Genomic DNA, 26669 nt, shown 5'->3' on the forward strand with positions numbered 1-26669 from the left:
CAATTGGAAATATGAGAGTGGCATCAGGGCAGAGGAATCCCCACCTGCTGTCACAAGTCAGGGGGTACTGGAACATGTTATACCCTAAATATGAGTGTTACATGTTCTAAAAGGTGAACTTATCCTTTAAAAAGAATTCTGTAAAGGCCTGTATCCCCAGATTATGGAAATAAACCACTGCCCCATCAATTAGCCTTTGGTTCCGTAAAATTAAGGAAACCCAGCTTATGGAAGGGACTGTAGCTTCCGCTAATGCCACTGAAGAACAATGTCGTAAAACCTGGTTCTATTTGACAGACTTTCTTTACTCGTCAGCTTTCTATTGGACGGACGCTTGAGGAACAATGATTCAGTTATAACTATACTCAAGCTTTCGGATATGAGGTGGACGCCCTCCACTCAATAGCATCCCCTACCTTTTTTTTTTCCCTCACCCCCCTCTCTTGTCTTCTATTTTCTCTTTTTTTTTTTCTCTCTCTTTTTTTTTTTTTTTTTTTTTTTATCCACGGGAACTTTTTACATTTCGAGAGTTGCCTAAGGCAAGGTTTTTGTTCATGTACCTAGCAGTCAGGTTGCTCCGCTTATATGCAGAAATATATCCGGCATTCTTCCTGTTCCATTCTCAGTGTTGGCTACTGGAGACATTTTTGAGTTGGATGCCAAGCATGAATGACTGGTAGTTCTTCATATATTAAGTCATAGTCCAAGAAGGTATTAAAGTGTGTTCACAATTTATTCAACTGTTACGCCAATCACAATCAAATAGCTGAGAGATTAAGGAATTGTCTATAACTTGATACGTAGGCTCACTCAAGAATTAGTTCTGGCCAGGTTAGTACATTGTGTTTAAAAAAAATGGCTTGATGCATTCCTAAACAAACAAAGCATAACTAAATATTACCATTTATTGGTAATAATTACCAGGGATGGTTAATCCAGGTAATATTCGATTTGCCTTCTGGGGGATTTAGGAAGGAATTTATTTTTAGAGCATTAGACCATGCTCTAGAGAAGCGCTTTTTTTTTTTGCCTTCCTCTGGATCAATTGTGGGTATAGGGTCCTATATATGAAGGTTTTCAGGTTGTTTGTTCTGTTTTTCTATTGGTTAAACTAGATAGGCTTGTGGTTTATTGTTTTTTTTTTTTTTTTTTTTTTCTTGCAACCTAACTATGGAATATATGGGATCCATTTTTACTTCGTATCTGTATTTTAATGAATTTTGTACAAATTCAAAACCTTAAAAAAAAAAAAAAAAAAGCACCTTCAAGGTCCCAGATAGTTTTGGCATTTCGATTTATCCATGGCCGTCTCTGTTCGACAAAAGTCGATCTGATGATCGATTTCTATTAAAGTGGAGTTCCACCCAAAAGTGGAACTTCCACTCATCAGATTCCTCCCCCCCTCCGGTGACACAGTTGGCACCTTTCAGGGGGGAGGGGGGTACAGATACCTGTATATTACAGGTATCTGTACCCACTTCCGGCGTAGATAGCCGCAGAATCTGCGGTTATTTACGCCACCTCCTGCTCCCTCCCCGCTGCCTGCTGGGAAACACACGGGTCCCAGAGGCAGCAGGGAGAATTCGTATTGCGCAGCGCGACTCGCGCATGCGCAGTAGGGAACCGGGAAGTGAAGCCGCACGGCTTCACTTCCTGATTCCCTTACCGAAGATGGAGGCGGCAGCACCCGAGGACGGAGAGACGCTTCGGCCTTGGGTGCCGGCATCGCGGGCGCCCTGGACAGGTAAGTGTCCATGTTTTAAAAGTCAGCAGCTGCAGTATTTGTAGCTGCTGACTTTAAAAAAAAATTTTTTCGGCGGCGCTCCGCTTTAAATGGGACTGTTGGAAAACTTTTGTTGATCAGCCAACCTGCAGCAGCCGATCAGTGTATTCTGACAGGAGTCTCACTGTCCTAATACAGTGGCACAGCGGGGAAGATTCCCCCGACCACCACCACCTCGCATGTGTGGATGGGGAAATCTTAACATTTTTTTCAATCAGCCCTCTGACCCTAGTAGGCACCAAAAAAAAGTACTGCATGCAGAACTTTTTTTTTCTTTTTCTTTTTTTCCAGCACAGTGTGATCTGATGCAATCCGATAAAATGACTCTCTGACATATTAAAAAAGTTCTCACAAAGAAAATTTAACAGTGCGATGCACTGTTTTCAGTGCATCGGCACAGGAGCCATTCAGTGCACACCAGCAGCATTGCAGTAGTGCATGCTGCTGGTGTGAATGGACCCTTAAGTTTACAAAGATACACCATAAAGGTGGTTACAATATTTGCTACATATGAGAGCAGGCCGTTGCAATGTTATATACATATTACTCTATTTTTGGTGATGTAGTTTGTGGTTTAAAGTGATTGAACTGAATGGACTTTTTTTTTTTTTCAGCCAGACTATGTAACCCCTTACCTATATCCAGTGAAGTTACTAGCCTCAGGTGATACACAGAGACGAAAAAAAATCCTCCTACATAAGTTATACCTGTTTATCTACAACAATTTGTCCTGCACATCCCTGTAAAACCCAGAGATGAAAAGGACTTTTCAGTCTTACAAACCAGGCGGCAGGAGCTGCAGTTGCACACTGTACAAAAGCTCTGAGGGCTGATTGGAGGGAAGGGACACACTCCTCTTTGCACAGCACACAAACTGTCAGCTGACGTCGCTCAGCTGGTCCAAGTTGGGGAAAGATTTTGACCATATGGTTCAGAATCTGAGATCCACCAAGAGCCTGAGCTAGCCCCTCCTCCCACCTCCTCCACAGCCCATCACTCCAGTGAGTGCTGGAGGGGAATGCAGAATCAGTGACTGACAGTGCTCTCTGCTCAGAGCAGAGGGGGAGAACTGAGTAATCATTGGTGTTTGATCGCTCAGCTCTCACTGCAGAGCCAGCATGGGACAGATGCAACATTGAATCGATGCTGCAGCCACCTAGTGAGTATGATTGTTTAATTACACTTTGTACAATTTTGGACATGAATAAAGGGCAGTACTTTTTTATTTATGTATATTTACTAGCGGTGTAACATAGGCCTTTTTGACCTGAAAGTTGATTTATGAAGGCATGAGTTCCTGATATATAATATCATTTATAACATTTATTTTCCTGTTTCCCAGTGGTTTTCCTTATTTCTTGTTCAGCAGTAAAAACTTGACTGGGGTTCTAAACCTTCCACATTCTGTCCAAGTTGTTACTTATAACTCTCTTAGAGCTTGGAGTGAAAATTTGAGCAGTGTCACTCAGCAGATCATTGGGAGAAGATGTTTCCATGTAATTATCAGCTTTTGCCCAGATCACCATTGATGTCCCATAGTACTGATCACTTTGTTAGAGGGGATGAAATGGCCAAGGATGTCAACTTTTTCGTTGTGCTCTCCACATGAAGTCGGTTTACTTCAAGTTGGTTTAAATGGTTCTCTGGGGCTGCCTCATAAAGTCATTTATTACAATACAAGTTGTATTAGGAATTTAAACCTTTGTCTGCCTATTAATAATCATGTTGTTTTCAGAGCAACAATATTTTAAACTATTGTTTTGAATATACTTATCATTGGAATTTACAGGAATGTTCCCTTCTCTGGCCTGCAGTCTCTTCATTTGTTTTTCAAGACTGACAAGGAAAGAATAAAATTAATAATTTTGCCTTGGAGGCAAACAGAGAATAATTCATTAGAAGCCGTTTTAAAATGCGGCGTTTCATAAGCCTCTCTCTGGGGGGTTGTACAGATTTCTGAATTGGTTAGTTCAAAGCTGCCATCAACGGCTGCTAGAATTCTTGTATGTCTTTTATTTCAACAAGAAACTCGTTGAATTGCAGATGAGGAAGAAAGATTTTCAGATGTTTAGAGATTAGTTCGAGGCAATAAGAATACCAAGTCGTTTTTGCTTGGAAAAAAGCTGTTTCGAAAACAATTAATTTACTTTTTCGTTTAGTTAATATTTAATGCAATTATGTTAACATACTTGTTTCCAGAATGTAATAGAGCTATGTGTATAAAAAAGTCTGAAGTAATCATTTCAGTTGCTGATGCTACCCCTAATTCAGGTACATTGATTAGCAAGTCTATGTATTTTTCAAGTTCTCCAGTAATGCACAGCTATGACTATGAATGGCAGCGTGTATGTATTTAGTCTAATCGCTCCTTTAGGTAAGCAGATGCAGGAATATTTTAGTATGTATGACTTATCCAGGCACAAGTGGGATGTAATACATTTCACCTGGGAATAACCATTTCTTAAATGGTAATCCACTATTTAAATCTTAGAAAACTAAGTGAAAGAAATGAAATATATAATGGAATTGAAGCAGATTTCACAATACAATCTGTAGGATTTATTGTGAAAGCACCTTTTACAATATTATGCTGCACAGTGTTTCATGAACAAGATATTAATATTTTATCCAGATTGGTGCTTGTCCAGCCCAATCTTTGACCATTCGGATTACGTTTTTAAAGAATTTGGCAATGTTAGACATCGTTCACTAAGCAAATTAAATGTGTGCCTCATTGTCATAGCCTGTATGTACATGCCCTCCATGACTAGAGTCAGGCAGCTCTAACGTTGCTTTGGCTAAGGGCAGATATTTCATAAGAATGACAGTTGACAGATCTACCCAACATTGCTGGAATTGCTGGGACTTGCATCAGTCTGATACCGGACTTGGTTGCTGATTGGAAGCAGTACACACGGTGAAATGTTTATTCTTCTTTCTTCATAAAATAGACACAATTGGAAATCTGCCATAGAAAGGTTTTGCAACATCTGACATTTGGAAGCACTAATTAGAACTTTCTTTTTTACCCTTGTGAGGCTTGGTTGCCATAAGCAATGCTCCAGTCTTGCATTTGTAGTCTTTTTAAGCATTTTATCAAGACCTTTTATATTTTATGTGTATTTTTACCCATAAAAAAAAACCAGGACAGAGATATAAAACAGGCAATGCATAGAGGACATTAGTATGTAATAAATAATGCATTCTCTCCCCTAAAGCCACTGGGCATTATCAGAAGTGTTGAAAAGTAGGACACAAAACTACTTTTCTTCGCCTCTTGATATCCCCTTGGAAGGGTGCTACTGAGTTTGGAGACTGAACTTTTGCATAGAGAAAGTTCTCTATGGTATGTACAACAGTGTGGGTATTTTTGCAGACAGATGTGAAGAAAGAAATTGGCAAAGGATGCACACATATCCTTTTCAGGTTGAAAAATAGGTTTCCATAAATTCAGTACTTTCCCACTTGTGCACTTTTTAACAATTCGATTATACTACATCATGGTACACCAAGCATCTTCATATCTATTAGGCTCTGTTCACATCTCCCTGTTCCGAATCGGGGGTGGAATTGCAGCGATTCTGCCGCGATTCGAAATAGCAGCAAATTGCGGGACTCCTATGCGTTCCCTGTTCCTTTCGATTGCAATCCAAACGCGCCACGATTTTCCCGCGATTTGTCGGTCGACAATCGCAGTAAAATCGTGCAAACAGAATTGCGGGACGCCTGACACCCTAAGTACAAGAGCTTCTTTTGGAAGACAGGCGCCCCACGATTCTGTTTGCACGATTTTGCCACGGTTGTTGCCCGATATATCAAGATGTGAACGGAGCCTAACAATAGGGTTCTGCTGGCACCTTCAGGTAATTGAACACTAGGGGAAAAAAAAGGCAAAGTCCCCTCCCAGGTTTAACTTCTCTCTCTTTGACAAGCTTTTTCCCAGAGTAGAGAAAAAAAATGAGAGCTTCTTTCACATGTTCTTACGACACTTTACTGAACTATTACCAAATGGAAGCAGATATTCCCCCATGCCCTGTTATACATGATTTATTCAACCAAATTAAAAAAGTTTAAACTATAGAAAAACTAACTGTGAGGATTCATAACGCTATAGGGGAGTGTATTATGGTTCTGAATAAGTGCCACACATGCATGCTTCAACACTAGTACTGATACACCTTAGGGTCTTGACGAGTTGCTAACGGCAGATGGTGTGATCTTTCTTCTCCTCTTACTCAATCTATCTCTCCTCTACAATTCCTTACTTCCTCTTTCATCTTTTTGTTCCTTTGTTACTCAGGGTTTCTACAGTTTGCTTGATGACAGAATATAGAAGCTAGATAATATGTAAAATCATTGGGCTCATAATTTTTATAAGGGACAACGTAACATTTCTGGCTGAATCAAAGCTCTAATTAGCAATGTTATTAATAAAAGGGATCTGTGACACCAGGCTCTAGGTACTATTTATAAGTACTAGATTAAATTATGTTTTATATACTGGGGACTTTTTAAAAATTATTGTTGAAACTTGTGTCAACACTTTTGCTTATATCGTGTTTCATTCATTCAGGGTTTCAAAGTTGCTAGGGGGTTCCTTGAGCAACAAGTGATTTCTCCCTCACAAATGACGAACCACTGACACCAATGCTCTTTTTAACTATCTGTAAGGAGATGGGGTACACACTGGCCTCATATCAGTCGACACAGTAGGAACTGGCTGATTTTGTGCCTGTGTGTACAGCTGCCTGATCGACAGAAGCTAATCTCACGACCAGCTTCTGTCGAACAAGTATGCTGGAAAACCAACATCTGACCGGCATCCAATCGGCATCCAGTCATAGCCAATTATTGCGAGTGCTGACCAGTGTATTGTGGCAGGGGGCGGTCCCTCTGTCAGAACACAGCAGAAGAGATTGCTGCCAATCATCACTTGTGTTAGCACAGCAAAATGTAGTGTATACCAGGCTTTGGGAGGGGCATTCTTCCCATTGACCACAAATGTAAGGGTAATTCTTCACACTGACCATCACACTAATGTACTGTGAACTGTAGATATAATAATTATTAGCAGGGATTCCCTAAAGTCAAAAATGTAAAGTTGAGAAAGGCTGATATGTATATGAAATTTATTACTTTATAGGTGACACTGTTGTCATCATGTACGAGCTGTGATTTTTGCATCATTGCTCTTTGAACTCAGGCTGCAGGATTATGCACCCTCGGGAGGTGTGTCATTGACAGCCTAGGCAGACAGGAAGTGGATTTATTGATGCTATACCTCATTCAACCTTGAAGAGGGGTGGCTTTGCTGGAAGGTGGTAAGTGACATGTTGCGTCTGACGGTAAGTGACAGTGGTAGGTGACCTGTTGCATCTGGCAGCAGGTGACTGTGGCAAGTGACATGTTGCATCTGGCAGCAGGTGATGGTGGCAAGTGACATGTTGCATCTGGCGGCAGGTGAAGGTGGCAAGTGACATGTTGCATCTGGCGGCAGGTGATGGTGGCAAGTGACATGTTGCATCTGGCGGCAGGCGACGGTGGCAAGTGAAACCTTGCATCTGGTAAGTGACGGTGGTAAGTGACCTGTTGCATCTTGCAGCAGGTGACAGTGGTAAGTCACACGTTGCATCTGGTGGCAGGCAATGGTAGCAAGTGACATGTTGCATGTGGTGGCAAGTGAAGGTGGCAAGTGACATGCTGCATCTGGTGGCAGGGGATGTTAGCAAGTGACATGTTGCATCTGATGGCAAGCGAATGTGGCAAGTGACACGTTGAATCTGGTGGCAAGTGAATGTGGCAAGTGACACGCAAGCAAAAGTGGCAAGTGACACATTGCATCTGGCAGCAGGTGGCGGTGGTAAGTGACATGTTGCATCTAGCGGCAGATGACAGTGGCAAGTAACACACTGCGTCTGGCTGGTGACGGTGGCAAGTGACATGCTGCATCTGGCAGCAGGCGCCGGTGGCAAGTAGCACATTGCGTCTGGTGGCAAGTAATACGCTGCATCTGATGGCAGGTGATGGTGGCAAGTGACACGCTGCATCTGGTGGCAAGGGACGTTGGCAAGTAACACGTTGCATCTGGCAGCAGGCATTAATAGCAAGTGACATGTTGCATCTGGTGGCAGGCGACGGTAGCAAGTGACACGCTGCATCTGGTGGCAAGCAAAGGTGGTAAGTGACACGTTGCATCTGGCAGCAGGTGGCGGTGGAAAGTGACATGTTGCATCTGGCAGTGGGTTACAGTGGTAGGTAGAGTTGCACGAATCTGGCCAAAATGAGAATCACAATTTTTTTTGCTTAGAATAAAAAGATCACGATTCTCGCGGCATAAAATCTTTCACATTATACAAAAAAATTGGGCTAACTAGTACTGGTTAGTTTGTATTTGTGCAGAAAAAAAAAAAAAAAGTGTGACAAAAAATATTGCAACAGCCACCATTTTATTCTCTAGGGTCTCTACTAAAAAAAAAATATATATATATAATGTTTGGGGGTTCTAAGTAATTTTCTAGCAAAAAAAAAATGATTTTAACTTGAAACCAACAAATGTCAGAAAAAAGGTGTAGTGTTTAAGTGGTTAAACTTCCCTTATTTTCACACCAAAGTATATTCCTTTGATCTAAAGGACAAATTGTTGCAATGTTTCTGCTTAAGTTCCACTGCTAAAGAATGTTGTTATTCTTGGCAGACTGCCTGTTTTTTTTTTTTTTTTTTCCTTTCTTTTGACAGCTGTTGGCTCTATCTGAGCAGAGAGAATCAGGAAATACTTTTTTCAAGATTGCAATGTGGAAAAAAATAATGGTAAAGATTCTTCACGATTAATTGTGTAGCTCTAGTGGTAGGTGACATGTTGCAGCGGGTGACAGCGGTAGGTGACACTCTGCATCTGGCGGCATGTGACATTGGCAAGTGACACGTTGCATCTGGCGGCATGTGACGGTGGCAAGTGACACGTTGCATCTGGCGGCAGGTGACAGTGGCAAGTGACACGTTGCATCTGGCAGGTGACGGTGGCAAGTGACACATTGCATCTGGCAGGTGATGGTGGCAAGTGACACGCTGCATGTGGCAGCAGGCGACGGTGGCAAGTGACACGCTGCATCTGGCAGAAGGAGACGGTGGCAAGTGACACGCTGCATCCAGCAGCAGACGACGGTGGCAAGAGACTCTGCATCTGGTGGCAAGTGACACTCTGCATCTGGTGGCAAGTGGCAGGTGACGGTGGCAAGTGACATGCATCTGGTGGCAGGGGAAGTTGGCAAGTGACATGCATCTGGTGGCAGGGGAAGTTGGCAAGTGACACGTTGCATCTGGCAGCAGGCAATGGTAGCAACTGACTTGTTGCATCTGGTGACAAGCGAAATTGGCAAGTTACATAGTAGGTGAGGTTGAAAAAAGACAAGTCCATCAAGTCCAACTTATGTGTGTAATTGCCTGTATATCTCAGTATTACATTGTATATCCCTGTATGTTGATGTCGTTCAGGTGCTTATCTAATAGTTTTTTGAAACTATCGATGCTCCCCGCTGAGACCACCACCTGTGGAAGGGAATTCCACATCCTTGCCGCTCTTACAGTAAAGAACCCTCTACGTAGTTTAAGGTTAAACCTCTTTTCTTCTAATTTTAATGAGTGGCCACTTGTCTTGTTAAATGCCCTTCCGCGAAAAAGTTTTATCCCTATTGTGGGGTCACCAGCATGGTATTTGTAAATTGAAATCATATCCCCTCTCAAGCGTCTCTTCTCCAGATAGAATAAGTTCGGTGCTCACAAAATTTCTTCATAACCAATAACCTCCAGACCCTTTATTAGCTTTGTTGCCCTTCTTTGTGCTCGCTTTATTTCCAGTACATCCTTCCTAAGGACTGGTGCTCAGAATTGCTACAGCATACTCCCAGGTGCGGCCGGACCAGAGTCTTAATCCCTTTTTTAATGCATGCCAATATTCTGTTTGCTTTGTTATCAGCAGCTTGGCATTGCATGCCATTGCTGAGCCTATCCTCTACTAGGACCCCCAGGTCCTTTTCCATCCTAGATTCCCCCCAGAGGTCCCCCCCCCCCCCCAGTGTATAGATTGCATTCATATTTTTGCCACCCAAATGCATTTTTTTTACATTTTTTCTACCCTAAACCTCATTTGCCATGTAGTTGCCCACCTCATTAATTTGTTCAGATCTTCTTGCAAGGTTTCCACATCCTGTGGAGAAGTTATTGCCCTGCTTAGCTTAGTATCGTCCGCAAATACAGAGATTGAACTGTTTACCCCATCCTCCAGGTCGTTTATGAACAAATTAAATAGGATTGGTCCCAGCACAGAACCCTGTGGGACCCCACTACCAACCCCTGACCATTCAGAGTATTCCCCATTTATCACCACCCTCTGAACTCGCCCTTGTAGCCAGTTTTCAATCCATGTACTCACCCTATTGTCCATACCAAGGGACCTTATTTTGTACAGTAAACGTTTATGGGGAACTGTGTCAAATGCTTTTGCAAAATCCAGATACGCCACGTCTACGGGCCTTCCTTTATCTAGATGGCAACTCACCTCCTCATAGAAGGTTAATAGATTGGTTTGGCAAGAACAATTCTTTGCCTAACTGGTCTGTAAATTCCAGGGATGTATTTTGGGCCCTTTTAAACTATTGGTGCTACATTGGCTTTTCTCCAATCCGCTGGTACCATTCCAGTCAGTAGACGGTCAGTAAAAACTAGGAACAATGGTCTGGCAATTACTTGACTGAGTTCCCTAAGTACCCTCGGGTGCAAGCCATCCTGTCCCAGTGATTTTTTTGATAGGTTTCCCAAGTATAATTCTAATTCTGTCCTCTGTTAGCCATAAGGGTGCTTCCTGTGTTGTGTCACGAGGATAAACACTGTAGTTTTGGTTACTGAAGCCCCCCGATTCCCTTGTGAAGACTGAGGAGAAGAATAAATTCATTACCTTCGCCATCTCCCCATCCTTTGTGAACAGATGTCCTTCCTCATTGTTTGTGGGGCTAATATGGTCTGTCCTCCCTTTTTTTTACTGCTTACATACGTAAAGAATTTCTTGGGATTTTTTTTGCTCTCCTCCGTTATGTATCTTTCGTGTTCTATCTTAGCCACCCAGGACTTTTGTTCGCCCTTTTAAATTTATTACCCAAAGGGATGCACTGGCTAATGCCCTTATTTAATATGCTCTTAAAGCAAACCCATCTCTCCAAGTGACACGCTGCATCTGGTGGCAGGCGAAGATGGCAAGTGACACGTTGCATCTGGTGGCAAGCGAAGGTGGCAAGTGACATGTTGCATCTGGTGGCAAGTGACGCACTGCATCTGTTGGCAGGCAACGGTAGCAAGTGACACGCTGCATCTGATGGGAGGCGGAGGTTGTGACGCACTGCATCTGTTGGCAGGCGACGGTAGCAAGTGGCACGTTACATCTGGCGGCAGGGCACAGTGCATCTGGTGGCAGGTGACAAGCTTAGGGTTCCCACTGATTTTGCATTGTGGTGAGTTGAACTATTTTATGATATATTACAGTGTAGTAATAGAAATAACGTATCGAGCATGGTGTCAGGATGATTTAAGTGCTAACACGTCCTTTGGAAGGATTATTTAATTTTCCTTGATCAGTGTTAGAAATGTTGAAGGAGCCAAAGTTGTTTATTCCTGGTTTCCAAATCCCTGCATTGCTAAGTAGTAGAGCTGTAATTAGTTAATGCTGGTAAAATTCAGGATGCGGTTGGCAGTTTAGGCTTACGGAAACAACTCTACACTCAAAAGTTTAGCATTACCAGTTATAAGCTGTTGAGTATTATCCTCATTATCCTCAGATTTTCTGCCATTGACTCTTTGCCATAGAAACAGTTTCAAAGGGGAGGAGTTAGTAAGATGAACACCCCCCCTATATATATATATATATATATATATATATATATATATATATATATAATATATATATATATATATATATATATATATACCTTTTCCCTCTATTTTCACCTGGTGATCTGACCAGTAACACACCTACTTTAGAGTGCCCCCACTCTGGATGAAGGAACACGGGGCAAAGCAGACAGCAACATTGTTAATTTGGGGGGAGGTGAGTGTTATATGTACTAGCAGATTTAGATACACTTAACAAATCAAAGCCAAACTCCAGCTCACATTGCAGTTACAGCAAATAGTTTTTTCTTTTGTTATAAAGGTCTTCAATGAAAGCTGAAAGAACTGTAAAGCTGAGCTGCACAGTTTAAGTGCCAGAGAATACGGCAAGCACACAGGCAGGTGCATACTTTTGCAGAAGAGACATTGCAGTGGAACTTCAGTTTCGCTTTAACTTGATGCATTTGCAGGAGAGCTTGTGCCATTGAAAAATAATAGACTTACTGATCACCAGATGAAAATAAAAGAAATAAAGGCTAAAAACGAAAACAAATGTAGCCAACACATCTAAGAATTGGTAAACTGCAATATAATGTTTGCTTTTGGGCTTAATACTGCTTTAAATATTTAGCTTTCCCTAACAGTGACACTAAACGATGGTTTAACCACTTGCCGACTGCGCTATAGCCGAATGATGGCTACAGTGCGGACGGCTAGTTTTGGGAGGCTGTCATATGCCGGCCTCCTGTGATCGCACCTGCTGCTGGGCATGGGCGCCACTTTGTGATCAGTGTCCAGAGAACACTGCTTTTCACAGATTGAGTTAAAGAGTCAATCAGTGGCTTTTTACCACATGATCAGCTGTGTCCAGTCCAGAGAAGAAGAGAGGCAATAACCAGCTTCTCTAAAAGGGACATGTACACTGATTATCAGTGCAGTCCAAACAGTGCTGCCAATGTGTGCCCATCCGTGTCACCTACCAATGCCGCCTGTCAGTGTAGCCTCATCAGCGCACATCAGTGAAGGAGAAAAATTACCCGTTTCCAAATTTTTATAACAAACTATGAAAGTTTTTGTTTTTTCTAAATTTTCGGTGTTTTTTCGTTTAGAAGAAATAAAAAAAAAACAGTGGTGATTAAATACCACCAAAAGCTCTATTTTTGTGAAAAAAATGATAAAAATTTTGTTTGGGCTACAAGAAAGCTGAAAATTTGGCCTGGTCAGGGAGAGGGTAAAAGTGCCCAGTAGGCAAGTGGTTAAAAAAAAGAAATTCCATTCAAATATGCATTCTTAGAAAAGTACATTCTGTAGCTCTTAGCCTCTTTCCAAATCTTTTATTTTTTTATTTTTTTTATTTATTTTATTGCTCCTGTGATCCTACTCACTCCTGAGATGAAAACTATGAAATTTGTAGTTTGCATAGAGCAGTGCACATGACCACAACTAACCTGCACTGCTGTTTCCAAACAAATCGAAGTAAGGGGGGTTGGCAAGGAGATAGAAAAGTGCAATTTCATGAAAAAAAGATTACAGGGCCATTAAGTAGTGGATGCATGTGGATAATTTTTGTAGAATAAGGTTATCATTTAGTGTCACGTTTAACCTGACACTTATACTTTAAACTGCTAAGATTTATTTTATGTCAGGCAGGCAAAAAAAAAAAAAAAACATGCCGTACATCTCCGCAATACATGGCATTTACTATGATCTATCCCTCTACCCTTTCACTGCTGCTGAGATTACAATTATAGAGCAGCCAGGAGTTTTACGTTTTTTTTGGCTTTAAACTTCACTTCATCTTGGTATCTACTCTGTGTTTTAGTTAATAAACTTTTACCTGTTAAGAAAAAAACTTCACTTCTGTACACTGGTAATGAAGCTCCAGACCAAGAGGGAGCAAGTAAGAGGTGTCCATAGTAAGGGTTTACAGAACTCCAGGAATAGTAGCACTTTTAAAAATGCCCAGGTTTATAAAGAAATAAATCCAGCGAGGTATATGCCACTTTGTGGGTCTATCTTTTTAAAAAAAAATTTATTATAGCCGTTTACTGAGCACCTGGAGCATGACCATCGCTATACTTCTAGCAGTTCGATGTTGGACCTTCAAGTGGGCAATTCTGCTGCAGAGTCATTTGCAGCTGCCCTGTCTGTCCCCCTTTTCCTCTCCTCTTGCCAATAATGGAAGGCTTTGTATTATGTGAACCCATTAAAAAATACTAAATATTCTATGAACGGGCGGGAAGTGCAGAGCCCATCTCTCCTATCTCATGGTAGTATATTGGAATCTGTACCTGCGTTCAGTAAAAATGTGAATAATAAATAAAAAGATAAGTCCTTGAGGTGATATACACCTCTCTGGACTTAACCCCTTTTAAATTAGCACATTTTTAAGTGTAGCAATTCCTGAAGTTCCACGTTGAACTTGTGCATACAAAAACCAAAATCCTAAACTAATCTCAACGGCACTAAAAGCTTTGGCATCAGATCCCATCCCAGAGCCTGGAACCAAAAGCAACTGTTTTACATAAATCTGTATCTGCCTTATAAGTCCTCACCTTATTCTGTTTTAAAGCCCAACTCCAGGAAAATAAAAAATAATCCCTTGCAGTGGGACTGCAAGGGTTAATTAATGTGTTTGTGAAGGGGAGAGGAGAAATCCTTTTACTTACCTGATCCTCCGGTCCCCGGCAGGAGGTGCCCCCCCACGATACGACAATGGACTGGCCCTCTGTGTCCTCTCATCCAGAGTAGAGCTATGGACATTGATCTGGTCTAAATGACATCAGGACCCTAGATTGGTAGAGCAGGGAGAAGCGGAGGATCAGGTAAGTCTTTTTATTTCCCCTTAGGCATAAACGAGCACAGACCCAATGCCAGGAATATTTTTTTTATTTGCACAGAGTTGGGTTTTAATGAAGTTAAAATTTCAAACAGTATGAAAAAGTTAAACTATCTGTTTAAACACGTGTTTTTTTTAAACACAAAATTAACAAATTTGTTGAGCTGTGTGACACTCCCTTTGGTGTTCTAGAACATTTTAGAAATCACAGTAGAACAGCTTAATTTCATAAATGCATTTTCTGACAGATTTGATGCCTTGGTACAGAGATTTGAGGCTCCCGATTCCCGTAATCGATGGGATAGCCCCCTCTTTACTGTGCAGAAGGATGATGCACTGCCGCTGGAACAGATCTGCAATGCAATTTTCCACAGAAAAGCCCCTCCACCCAACCAATCCACACAGACTGTAAGCAATACACCCCTGCTCCTTTTACTTTGTCCATATAATATGATTTGGTATGCGTATAATTTTGCAACTTGATGTTTACCTGTTATTAAAATCAGATCAGTCATTTACAGGTAAGTGATGCCTTCTGTTAAAGCCACTTAAGGTTCCCCATTTGAGAGTTGAGTGCTTGCCATTTGCTTAGTTGGCTTTCAATTTCTCAAGGTTTGGCCCGAGTTCTGCTTATCTGCCAACCCCCTGTCCACTAAGGGGTTTATTTTCTGAAATTTGAGAGTGCAAAATCTGGGGCAGCTCTGCATAGAAACCAATCGGTTTCCAGGGTTTTTTTTTTTTTTTTTGTCAAACCTTAATTGAACAAGCTGATTTTAGAAGTTGATTGGCTACAATGCAAAACTGCACCAGATTTTGCACTCTACAGTTTTAGTAAACCAACCCCAGAGTGTTGTCCAATAAAAGACTCCCATGGAAATGAGGGCTGGTAGATGTATGGAGAAGGAATGTGATAGAGTTGTTATACTAATCACATATAAATCCATGCTCCAAAAAAATGGCAAATCAAGTGTAGAGAAACCTGGAGGCTAACTTTGTGAACCTCCTTCGGACAATCCAAACTGCCTGACAGCCTTTGACGTGGAACAAGCAATCTTGATACAGATTGTAGATTTAAAAAGCTATTAGATCAACATGACGGCCAGGCAACTAGCATTTTCTGAAGGAGAAGATGACATTGGCAGTCTCGATGTTTCTCTGCACAAATTTATTTTAACCTTTAGACGTCTTTTGGACATGGACTGATATGTACATGTTCTATGATCTGTGGCTAAATGCTGCAGAATTTCAGTGCTATGTAAATGGATATAATAATAATTATATTGAACATTTTAGAGATTGTAAACATATACACTAAAATAAAGGCTGTGTTTTTTTTTTTTTTTTTTTTTTTTTTCTGATCATTTTTTAAAATATATTTTAAATGTAATCTATGTGATTTGATGTATTCTCTAAATGTATTCTCTTTTTTTTATAATCTTTTCTGAAACAGCAACCTTTGTCCTCCACTAATTTCCTACATGAGTTAGACAAGGTGACACAGGACGTGGTGACTGTAAGTGTGTCAGATAGCAGTGCATGTGTTTGTATGTACATGTTGAAGGTGACTATGCTTATATCAGAATCTCAATTTGGTTGTCTCACTCTGACGTGCACTCTGATTGGATCTGTCTTCAGTTCAGAACAAATCATCTTGAAAAATATATGCTTATGTAGATTAGAATAAAACACATGTAGTTTGCTGTGAAGGGGCTGCTCTCCATGTAAGCAGACCATCTTCACATTACAGCTTTATAGAGTTTGAGGAAAGAACTACATTGTTTTAACACTGGGCATTTTGTGTGTTTACATTGCTAATCATCTGCTGTTGTATCATTAATACCAGGTTTTTCAGTTTTGCATTTGTGATCTGTGTAAAGCACATCAACATAAACACAATTAAATCCAGTTTTGTAGGTATTAACAATATATATCTTTAAATACAGCTAATATTAGTACCAGAATTCTTATTAGCTTCCTACAATCTCCTGCACAACAGCACCCTGACTGGGAAAGTGAGGGTCAGTATTTTGAGACATTCAGGGCTCTATTGCTTTGCACAGAGCACTCAGTCTAGCACTGTTAACATGGCTGCAGGAGGTACGTTATCCATGTGCTTTTGACTTGTATCATTTTCTCATTTTTCAGTCAGTAGACTTAGGGTAAGTTATTGATAGTTATGCTGCCTAACTAAACTGTAGGTCATTGACATGGCTATGCCGTCTTGCAGGTGTGTTTGGACTATAAAAAAAAAGGCTGAAAAGAATTACAATTATTTTGACTGATAAGACCGCTTACATGTATACATTTCAGTTGTGTATTAAAAACAGTATTAACGTGCGGTTAACCTCCCATGTATGATTTTTACGTGTAGGTAATCCTATAATAAGGTGTACCTATAGGTACATTAAATATCTCCTAAATGTGCACCTTTTAGGAGATATTTGCAGCCAGTGACGTCACTGGGTCATGCGCTCTGAAGGAGTGGCATACTTGCGCCATTCCTTCAGAGCCATGCCATAAACAGTGACATGATGGCTCGGCTTTTCATATCACCGAAGACCGGGTGAAGATGAAAAAGTGCCTTCAGCGTTGACAGGCTGCTGGGGGACTTTGTTTTCAGGTAAGTCTATCATATTGTGCTAGTATGTGATGCATACTAGCACATTATGACTTAAACTGCCCGGTGCCTATATATATTTTTTTTTTTTAATGCGATTTACTACCACTTAAAACCCAGAAACCAAACCTTATTGCAGCTTCTCAGCTCTTAAATATGCTGGCTGTATTCGTTTTCTTTTTTTCTGCTTTTTATTCTCCTTTATTATCACCTGGTGATCCGGCCTGTAAGTCTATTTTTTTCCTTCCTTTTAAAGAAGATCAAAACTCTCCTATCTTTTGCAAGATAAATTGATCAGAGAAGATCTCATGGGCACCACTTCCCAATAAATATTAGACAGGATACAAGGAAATGCTCTATAGATGTGCTGGGAATTTTTAGGTGCCAAATAACTTGGGTCACAACATATGATAAAAGCCAATGTATTCGTGTATTGTATGTTAAAAGAGACAAAAAGGGACTGGAAAAATATTAAAAAAACATTGGATCATTTCATGCTTGATGTTCACATTTCAAATTGGTTACAATTGCTTGTCATGGTGCAGCAATCCCGACATGTTTCACTATTTAAAAGGCTTATTTGGGTGATATATGCTACCTCACCTAGGCAAATAAATTAAATACATGGATGACTATATTGTCAAAAGTATTGTGACACCTGCCTTTACACGCATATGAACTTTAATGGCATCCCAGTCTTAGTCCGTAGGGTTCAATATTGCATTGGCTCACCCTTTGCAGTTATAACAGCCTCAACTTTTCTGGGAAGAGCGTCCACAAGGTTTAGGAATGTGTCTATGGGAATGTTTGACCATTCTTCCAAAAGCGCATTTGTGAGGTCAGACACTGATGTGGAAGAGAAGGCCTGGCTCGTAGTCTCTGCTCTAATTCATCCCAAAGGTGTTTTATTGGGTTGAGGTCAGGACTCTTTGCAGACCAGTCAAGTGCCTCCACCCCAAACTCACTCATCCATGTCTTTATGGACCTTGCTTTGTACACTGGTTCAAATCATTAGGTGGAGGGGGGATTATGGTGTGGGGTTGTTTTTCAGAGTTTGCTCTTTGCCTCTTAGTTCCAGTGAAGGGAACTCTTAAGGTGTCAGCATACCAAGACATTTTGGACAATTTCATGCTCCCAACTTTGTGGGAACAGTTTTGGAATGGCCCCTTCCTGTTCCAACATAACTGCACACCAGTGCCCAAAGCAAGGTCCATAAATACATGAGTGAGCGAGTTTGAGCCTGTCGAACCAGCCGACATTCGAACCGTGTATGGGCAGGCGGACTGTACCAAGTTGATCGCTCAATCACATGTACAACCAGCATGCTTGGTTTTAACTGCTATAGCCACTAGCAATAATACTGCCCTCCCCCAATGGGAGAAGACAATGGCTCGGCAGGAAGGATTCCCGCATCAACACTCTGATGGGGAATCAAGCAAATTTCTTTCCTGCAACCCGTGGTATGGCTGACCTAAGGCAAGAAGGGTGTAACTGGTCGAATCACCAGAAGAAAATTAAGGAAAAAAAACCTAAAACATGTAAAATGAATGCAGGATTGGTAAGCTGCAGTATAATTTTGGTGTTCAGGTATAATACCACTTTACCTATTTGGCTAAAGTATAGTGTTAACTGATGCAATACCATTATAACCATATCTGTGTCCCTAGGCTATATTAAATGCTCAGAAGATAAGTGTTCCAGGAGACATCATCACGGTGCCAGGAGCAAGTGAGAAAATATCCTTTAAAATATCAATGCCAGCACGTTTTAGAAACAGCACTATATATTATGTTCTGTTTACATGTAATACCATGATCCCCCCTTATGCCTTACCTTGTGCAGTTCTTATAGCCCTATAGACTTGCATTTTTTTTCTAACAATCTACAGCCCCACTCCCCACCTGTTCAACTTTTTGTGCAATTTTGTGCAATCACCCTCTCCACACTCCAGTGATGCCCTCTGTAACTGGTCCTATTTATGCTGAATGTAACCAAATATCGCTTAACCCATCTCCTATGAGCTTATGCTGTAATGGGAATTTGTCATCACACAAACCAAGCCCATAGTAGAATGCTGCAAAGAATGGCACTCACACTTCATAATGCAAGCACTGCTCTCTGCAGCATTGAAGACCAGCCATGGCCAATGCTGGAGGAGAAAAGTACCCCAGCTCATCGTGTTCACAACCAGATAACACCTGGAATTAAGATTTTATACTGGTTTAATCTGTGGGGGGGCTTTCACCCCGGAGTTGGTCTTTGTGTCTGGTATTCACAGGAGTCTAAAAAGGCATTGACACTTTGTGTTATAATTGGAACTTGGTATGGTATTATATAATGGGAGCAACAATGTGAAAGCCTAATCTACAGAATCAAACTGCTTAAATTTTTTAAGTCTGATTAATTTTCCTTAATTAGACTACTTGCAGTTACCTCGGATGTTGAATATGTCAGAACTGAGGAGGCTTCGCCAACAGTTTATTAGTTATACTAAATTACATCCTAATGAGAACATTTCACAGCTTGCAAATATGTTTGTACAGTACCTGAACCAAAGTATTCACTGAATGTAATGCAAGCTGGGGTTGTCACATTTTAAGCCCTCCGCAGATTTTACGATGTTATGAATAAAAATGGTAATTTAATCTTCTAAATAATGTTCCTTTTTAATGTGGTCTACATATACAGTACATTGTATCAACAGTTGTTTAGCACTATCGTGTTTCTAATCATTTATAAAGATTTATGGAAAAGTGTGTGTGTGTGTATGTGTATATATAATAATTAGTATCTCACACAAGTGAGTACACCCCTCACATTTTTGTAAATATTATTTTATTATATCTTTTCATGTGACAAATGACACTTTGCTACAATGTAAAGTAGTGAGTGTACAGCTTTTTAGATCAGTATAAATTTGCTGTCCTCAAAATAACTCCACACACAGCCATTATTGTCTAAACCGCTGGCAACAAAAGTGAGTACACCCCTAAGTAAAAATGTCCAAATTGGGCCCAAAGTGTCAATATTTTGTGTGACCACCATTATTTTCAAGCACTGTCTTAACCCTCTTGGGGATGGAGTTCACCAGAGCTTCACAGGTTGCCAATGGAGTCCTCTTCCACTCCTCCATGACGACTTCACCGAGCTGGTGGATTTTGGAGACCTTGCACTCCTCCACCTTCTGTTTGAGGATGCCCCACAGCTGCTCAATAGGGTTTAGGTCTGGAGCTTCTTTAGCAAGGCAGTGGTCGTCTTGGGGGTGTGTTTGGGGTCGTTAGCATGTTGGAATACTGCCCTGCGGCCCAGTCTCCGAAGGGAGGTGATCATGCTCTGCTTCAGTATGTCACAGTACATGTTGGCATTCATGGAAATGGAGAAATCCCTCAAGGGGTGAGACTATAGCAACACTGATGTATTAAAGTCAAAGAGGTAGTAAGAACTGTAAAAATATCAAATTTTGTTACAGATTGTACATATACAAAACATCAAGTGAAAATGGTGTATGACAACCATACATGAATATTGGAAAGATTAGATAGACAGCTAATGCGTTTCGGGACTCCTTCAGAGGTGTCTTTAATATACAGTGCATACAACTTTCTGCAAGATAAAATTTACATATATATATATATGTGTGTGTGTGTATATATATATGTGTGTATATATATATATATATATATATATATTTGATTATTAATATCTCAGCATATACATGAGCAGAACCATAATGCGGCTGCATTCACCCAAATTTTTGAGTGATAAATCATATCGTGAAGCTTAAGAACATGCATCAATGGGCCATGCGTTATTCCCTGACACCCAGCCCGATGTGAACACTCGGAACAGGCCTGCAGAGATTCCCCCAGGATGCAGTCTGAAGAGACAGGGACCGTGTGATGATAGAAAATGGATGTAACCCCAAATGGGAAATTGGATCTAAAGGGGGGAATGGCATGTAAATGTTGGCATTCAGGGTTTCCTCAATGAACTGTAGCTCCCCAGTGCCAGCAGCACTCATGCAGCCCCAGACCATGACACCACAATGCTTGACTGTAGGCAAGACACACTTGTCTTTGTACTCCTCACCTGGTAGCTGCCGCACACGCTTGACACCATCTGAACCAAATAAGTTTATCTTGGTCTCATCAGACCACAGGACACGGTTCCAGTAATCCATGTCCTTAGTCTGCTTGTCTTCAGCAAACTGTTTGTGGGCTTTCTTGTGCATCATCTTTAGAAGAGGCTTCCTTCTGGGATGACAGCCATGCAGACCAATTTGATGCAGTGTGCGGCATATGGTCTGAGCACTGACAGGCTGAACCCCCACCCCTTTAAGCTGTGCAGCAATGCTGGCAACACTCATACGTCTATTTTCCAAAGATAACCTCTGGATATGACGCTGAGCACGTGCACTCAACTTCTTTGGTCGACCATGGCAAGGCCTGTTTTGAGTGCAACCTGTCCTGTTAAACCGTTGTATGGTCTAGGTCAGGGATATGCAATTAGCCGGCCTCCAGCTGTTGCAGAACTACAAGTCCCATGAGGCATAGCAAAACTCTGACAGCCACAAGCATGACACCCAGAGGCAGAGGAATGATGGGACTTGTAGTTCTGCAACAGCTGGAGGTCTGCTAATTGCACATCCCTGGTCTAGGTCCTCATGCTGCAGCTCAGTTTCAGGGTCTTGGCAATCTTCTTACTAAAAATCAGGCATGCCCCTTGGGAATTTTTGGGAGGCAGAATAAGACACAGAGTATGAGAATAGTATGTATATAAAAAATATCAACGTTTTATTAGTACAAAATATAAAAACATGACCATACGGTCAATAGACATAAACAACATACAAATATGATTACATATTTACAAATGTTACAGAGAGAGCACCCTGAGCCTTGAATATGCTGGAACACCAAGAGTGGCCTGTAGAAGGTGGAAGGCCAGTCCTTGAAGGTGTTCATATAGCAATTCCAATGTGTTTTGGATTTACAGGTACAGTATTTTCCTTCAGGGAAAGGAAAGGGTGCAAAAATGTAAAGTCATCATGTATAACAAAACAGTGTGTATAAAGTGGCATATTCCAAAAGATATATGTGTTTATCACAACCATCCAGCCTAAGATAGATGTAGCAACACCACAGACTACCCACGCTACTGCTAGGACTATAAGTTAGGGTAAGTATGATCCACCCCTCATACAGACAAAAATTGTGTTCATAAAGGTCTGCATAGATGTTTGATGGTCCGTGGAAAAAACACCATGTGATGGAAATCTTCTTATAGCCTCCTAGGCCATCTTTATGTAGAGCAATAATTCTTTTTTTCAGATCCTCAGAGTTTTTTGCCATGAGGTGCCATGTTGAACTTCCAGTGACCTGTAGGAGAGAGTGAGAGCGATAACACCAAATTTAACACACCTGCTCCCCATTCACACCTGAGACTTTGTAACACTAACGAGTCACGTGACTTCGGGAAGGGAAAATGGCTAATTGGGCCCAATTTGGACATTTTCACTTAGGGGTGTACTCACTTTTGTTGCCAGCGGTTTAGACATCAATGGTTGTGTGTTGTTATTTTGATGGGGCAGCAAATTTACACTGTTAGACAAGCTGTACAGTCACTACTTTACATTGTAGCAGTGTCATTTCTTCAGTGTTGTCACAAAAAAGGAATAATATTATTTTTAAAAAATGTGAGGGGTGTACTGTGTGTGTGAAAAAAAAAAAAAAAAAAAAAAAAATATATATATATATATATATATATATATATATATATATATATATATATATATATATATATATATATATATATATATATATATATATATATATATATATATATACACACACACACACACAGTTGTGCTCATAAGTTTACATACTCTGGCAAAATTTATGATTTCTTGGCCATTTTTCAGAGAATATGAATGATAATAGAAAGGAGAAGCTGCGCTAGTATAGTCCAATTAACGCAAAATATTTGATTGTAGAAGTAAACATCATGTTTCTAATGGCCAAAATGATTAAATAATAAACCAGATTCTTCTAGTATTGACACCACAGTGAGTCCATTCAATGAAGTGCGCCACCACCTTTAGAAAAACGCGCTCTCCAGATGGCAAGCAAAACCAGGCATGTGGCTATAGCCCAGCCAAGGCCTTTGCTTGCAACAGAAGATCGTGGAAATAAGCTCTGGATGGATGGCTGCATAAGTAAATTCAAACTGCGATAGCACCACTCAATCCATGACCATTAGTTCAGCAACAAACTCAGCAGTAACCCAGAAAGAGAAAACCAACTATAGTATAATATTGTCTAACTGGATATTTATTAGATAAAAATAGTATTGCACTTACGTTTAGACAGTTTAAAATTCGCGCATAAAACAGAGCCGGCTGGCTACAAACTCCCATCCTAGCGAGACAGCGTGGTGACGTCAGCACGTATCCTTCTCCAGATGTGTTTCGTCATATGTGACGTCAATGGGGAACGGGTAGCGCGCCGATCCACAAACTTATAAGCAAAATCACACCTCGTTCTGAGTGTCGTGTGCGGAGCCGAAAACTCCATTTCTTTATCGTACATCATAGGACGCAGAGCCTCAAGTAATTACTTAGTGGGTTATGGGCCTACCTTCAGGTGTTGACACTGGTATAACCAATACAGGAAGTTGACTCCCCTATATAACCCCCTCCTCCTTCCAGGAGTCCTCAGTTATTTCGCCAGTGTCTAAGGTGTTGGTCACGAGTGAAGATGTGCTCTGAGGAGCTCCAGGGAGGGATCCTTGTTGGATTTAAAAAACCTCCACAACCGGATCCATCCTCGCCACTGAGGCCATAGGATGGTACCTGGACCTCGATTCAAGAACAAGGTTTTGCCTGTAAGCTTCTCTCTTCGAGCTGGACCCTAGGAACCAGGACTCTTTTGGTCTTGTTACATTACCTAAAGCTGTTCCTGAGGGGTGCTATACAGGTCCAAAGGAGCAGAACACCTATTAAAGGGCCCCAGTCTTTGAAGGTTCAACTACGCTGCCCGCCGTGATGGGTGAAAGTTGGATCTGTCTGTTAAGTCAGCAGTATCCTGCAGCGAGGAAAAGGTAAGGGAAGAGGCTAGGTACTGTAAAAAGGGTGCCTATGTTTTCCTTCCATATTAAAAAGTATGCCTTTTAAATGTCTCCTCTAGAAGAGGTAAATTACACATACCTTAATGTGATGCTCCAAGCAGCTCTGTGTCTGGCTATCAACAGCCATGTGTTGTCCCAGCAGCCAGAGTGGGGTTCTCAGTGAACAAAGGCCTCTTCTAGAGGAATCAATGGGATACAGCAGTTACAGAAGCAGCATATTTACAGGTTAAGGTACTCTGGCAACAAACTGAAGTACGCAGGCATGGGATTTTATCCACAAGCCACTAGTTCCTATGAGTTCTGCTTCATGGAATCATGTTATGTATAAATAGTTAAAGCTACTATTATAAAAGCTATATATCTGCTGGTAATATTCCCCTCCCCCTCCCTCCACTGGGAGCCACGGTGGCCAATTCCAGTTTTTTATATATAAAACTTGCCCTCATATACTTAGCTTTGCTGGGTGTTTTTTTTATGCAAGATTCGCTAGCCTGTTGTTACAGGCAGTACTTTCAGTAGCAACAGCGGTACTGCAGGCTCTCATCGGCAACGCCGCCACCTCTCCTCGTGTCTGTGTTTTAGATAAGAACAGCGTGCGCGCACAGACTGTTTTACTGAGGAGGAGGGGGCGGATTTGCTAGGGGGCGTGTTCTTACACTCAGGCGGCGCCGTGGTTAGGACGAAAAGACGTCCACACAGCTTAAAGTCTGGAAACACGGTGCTAAGGGCGGAAGACTCTGAGGATGCCAATCAGGTTTTTCACCTGATGCTTGTAACAAACGCTCTCAGTATGCAAAGCTAAACTGTTAAGAGTCTGTTACAGCCTACGGCCACATCACACTAAGGAGACACAGCAGCGCTGGGCATGTAAGGAGTGTAAAGCAGGCATTTCCAGTACAGGAAATATATTGTTATCTGCATTTTAAAACTGATCCTATGGTAACATTGTTTTCTTGAAAACTGTTGTTAAAACAAAAAAGATATATTCTGTTACCTCTGTTTTTGTACTTTGCACTATGACTTCCAGAGCTACTGTAAAGGTACCTAAGGTGCCACCCCCAGGCGCTGGGAAATCCAGTCATGCCACCATACTGTCATCCTCTCCGGAGATACCAGACATGGCAAGCCAGGGTGAGTCATTGGAAGCTAGCGGTGGTGCAACTGCTTCACACACACATCAGCCCCTGACTGAAGATGCATTTTCCTCAGCCCTGCAGGGCCTAGAAGGAAGATTAGCGGCTTTAATCACATCCTCCTTCCAGGTGGATAGGAAGTGTCCTAGGTCCCCCTCCCCCACCTTAAACTCTTTACAAACAGTGGAGGGCCCAAGGGAATTGTGGGAGCAAGATGAGGTATTACCCTCAGACAATCTAGAGGAAAGACAATCTTCACAAACTGAAGTACAGAGCCTTACTGAAATGGTTCGCTCTGCTTTCATGCTACCCCTAACAGAGTTAGCTGAAGGTCCGGTCTCCTCCCTGGGTTCCCTGAAACTTTTACAGCCTTTGCACGCATTTCCCATCCACACATTACTAGAGAGGCTTATTTATACCGAATGGGATCATCCGGATAAGCATTTTTCCCCTCCGAAGAGATTCTCAATTCTCTATCCTATGGAGGAAAAATTCACAAAAAGATGGGAAGTTCCAGCAGTTGACGCTGCGATTTCCAATGTGAATAAAAGTTTAACTTGTCCAGTGGACAATGCACATATGCTTAAAGATCCAACAGATAAGAAGTTGGGAGGTCTGTTAAAATCCTCTTTTTCCTTAGCAGGGAGCGTGACTCAGCCTGCAATTGCAGCTATAGGCATCTGTCAGTCCTTAAAGGACCAATTAACAGATGCTCTTAACTAGCTCCCTGCACAACAGGCCCGGGAGTTGGCAGAGCTACCAAAAGCATCATGTTTTCCATGGATGCTATGAAGGATTCTATTCATCAGGCTTCTCGCCTTGCGCTTGTACTAGTTCACATGCGAAGGACCCTTTGGTTAAAGGGTTGGTCAGCTGAAGCTCCTTGCAAGATCTTTTAACTAGTTTTCCCTTTAATGGAGAACGACTATTTGGCGAGAGTTCGGATAAATATATTCAAACAATTTCTAGCGGAAAGAGTACTCTTTTGCCAGTCAAAAGAAAATAGAAACATCCTTCATTTAAACGCACTTTTTCTCCCGCGCCAGGTACATCCACCTCTAGGCAGGGGCGATGGCCTCCACCGTCAGACTCTAGAGGAAGACCTCAGGGTCAAACCCAGGCACAAAGGAAGACCTGGGGCCGCAAGTCTGCAAAGCAGAATACCAAGGCCTTGTCATGAAGAGGCATCTCCCCTCACCAAGGTGGGGGGAAGACTTCTGAGGTACTCAGAAGTCTGGCAAAGGGAGATTCATGACAAATGAACTCTCTCCACAGTCTCTATAGGATACAAGCTAG

General features: G+C 41.5%; 1 protein-coding gene across 4 annotated transcripts in view; it reads left to right on the forward strand.

Annotated features, from left to right (window-relative positions):
* Positions 1–19751, forward strand: part of KTI12 (KTI12 chromatin associated homolog) — an 83656-nt gene extending 63905 nt beyond the window's left edge. For 3 of the 4 annotated variants that reach the window (XM_073619188.1, XM_073619190.1, XM_073619189.1), the window contains exons 7-10: positions 14747–14906; positions 15949–16011; positions 18783–18851; positions 19539–19751. In XM_073619188.1, the coding sequence (XP_073475289.1) occupies positions 14747–14906; positions 15949–16011; positions 18783–18851; positions 19539–19682 (436 nt within the window). In that variant the 3' untranslated portion in view covers positions 19683–19751. The remainder of the gene's footprint in view (positions 1–14746; positions 14907–15948; positions 16012–18782; positions 18852–19538) is intronic. The other variant, XM_073619191.1, reaches the window with a different exon arrangement.
* The last annotated feature ends 6918 nt before the right edge of the window (positions 19752–26669 follow it).

This window comes from Aquarana catesbeiana, linkage group LG03 (assembly GCF_042186555.1).
Source record: "Aquarana catesbeiana isolate 2022-GZ linkage group LG03, ASM4218655v1, whole genome shotgun sequence".
Lineage (NCBI taxonomy): Eukaryota > Metazoa > Chordata > Amphibia > Anura > Ranidae > Aquarana > Aquarana catesbeiana.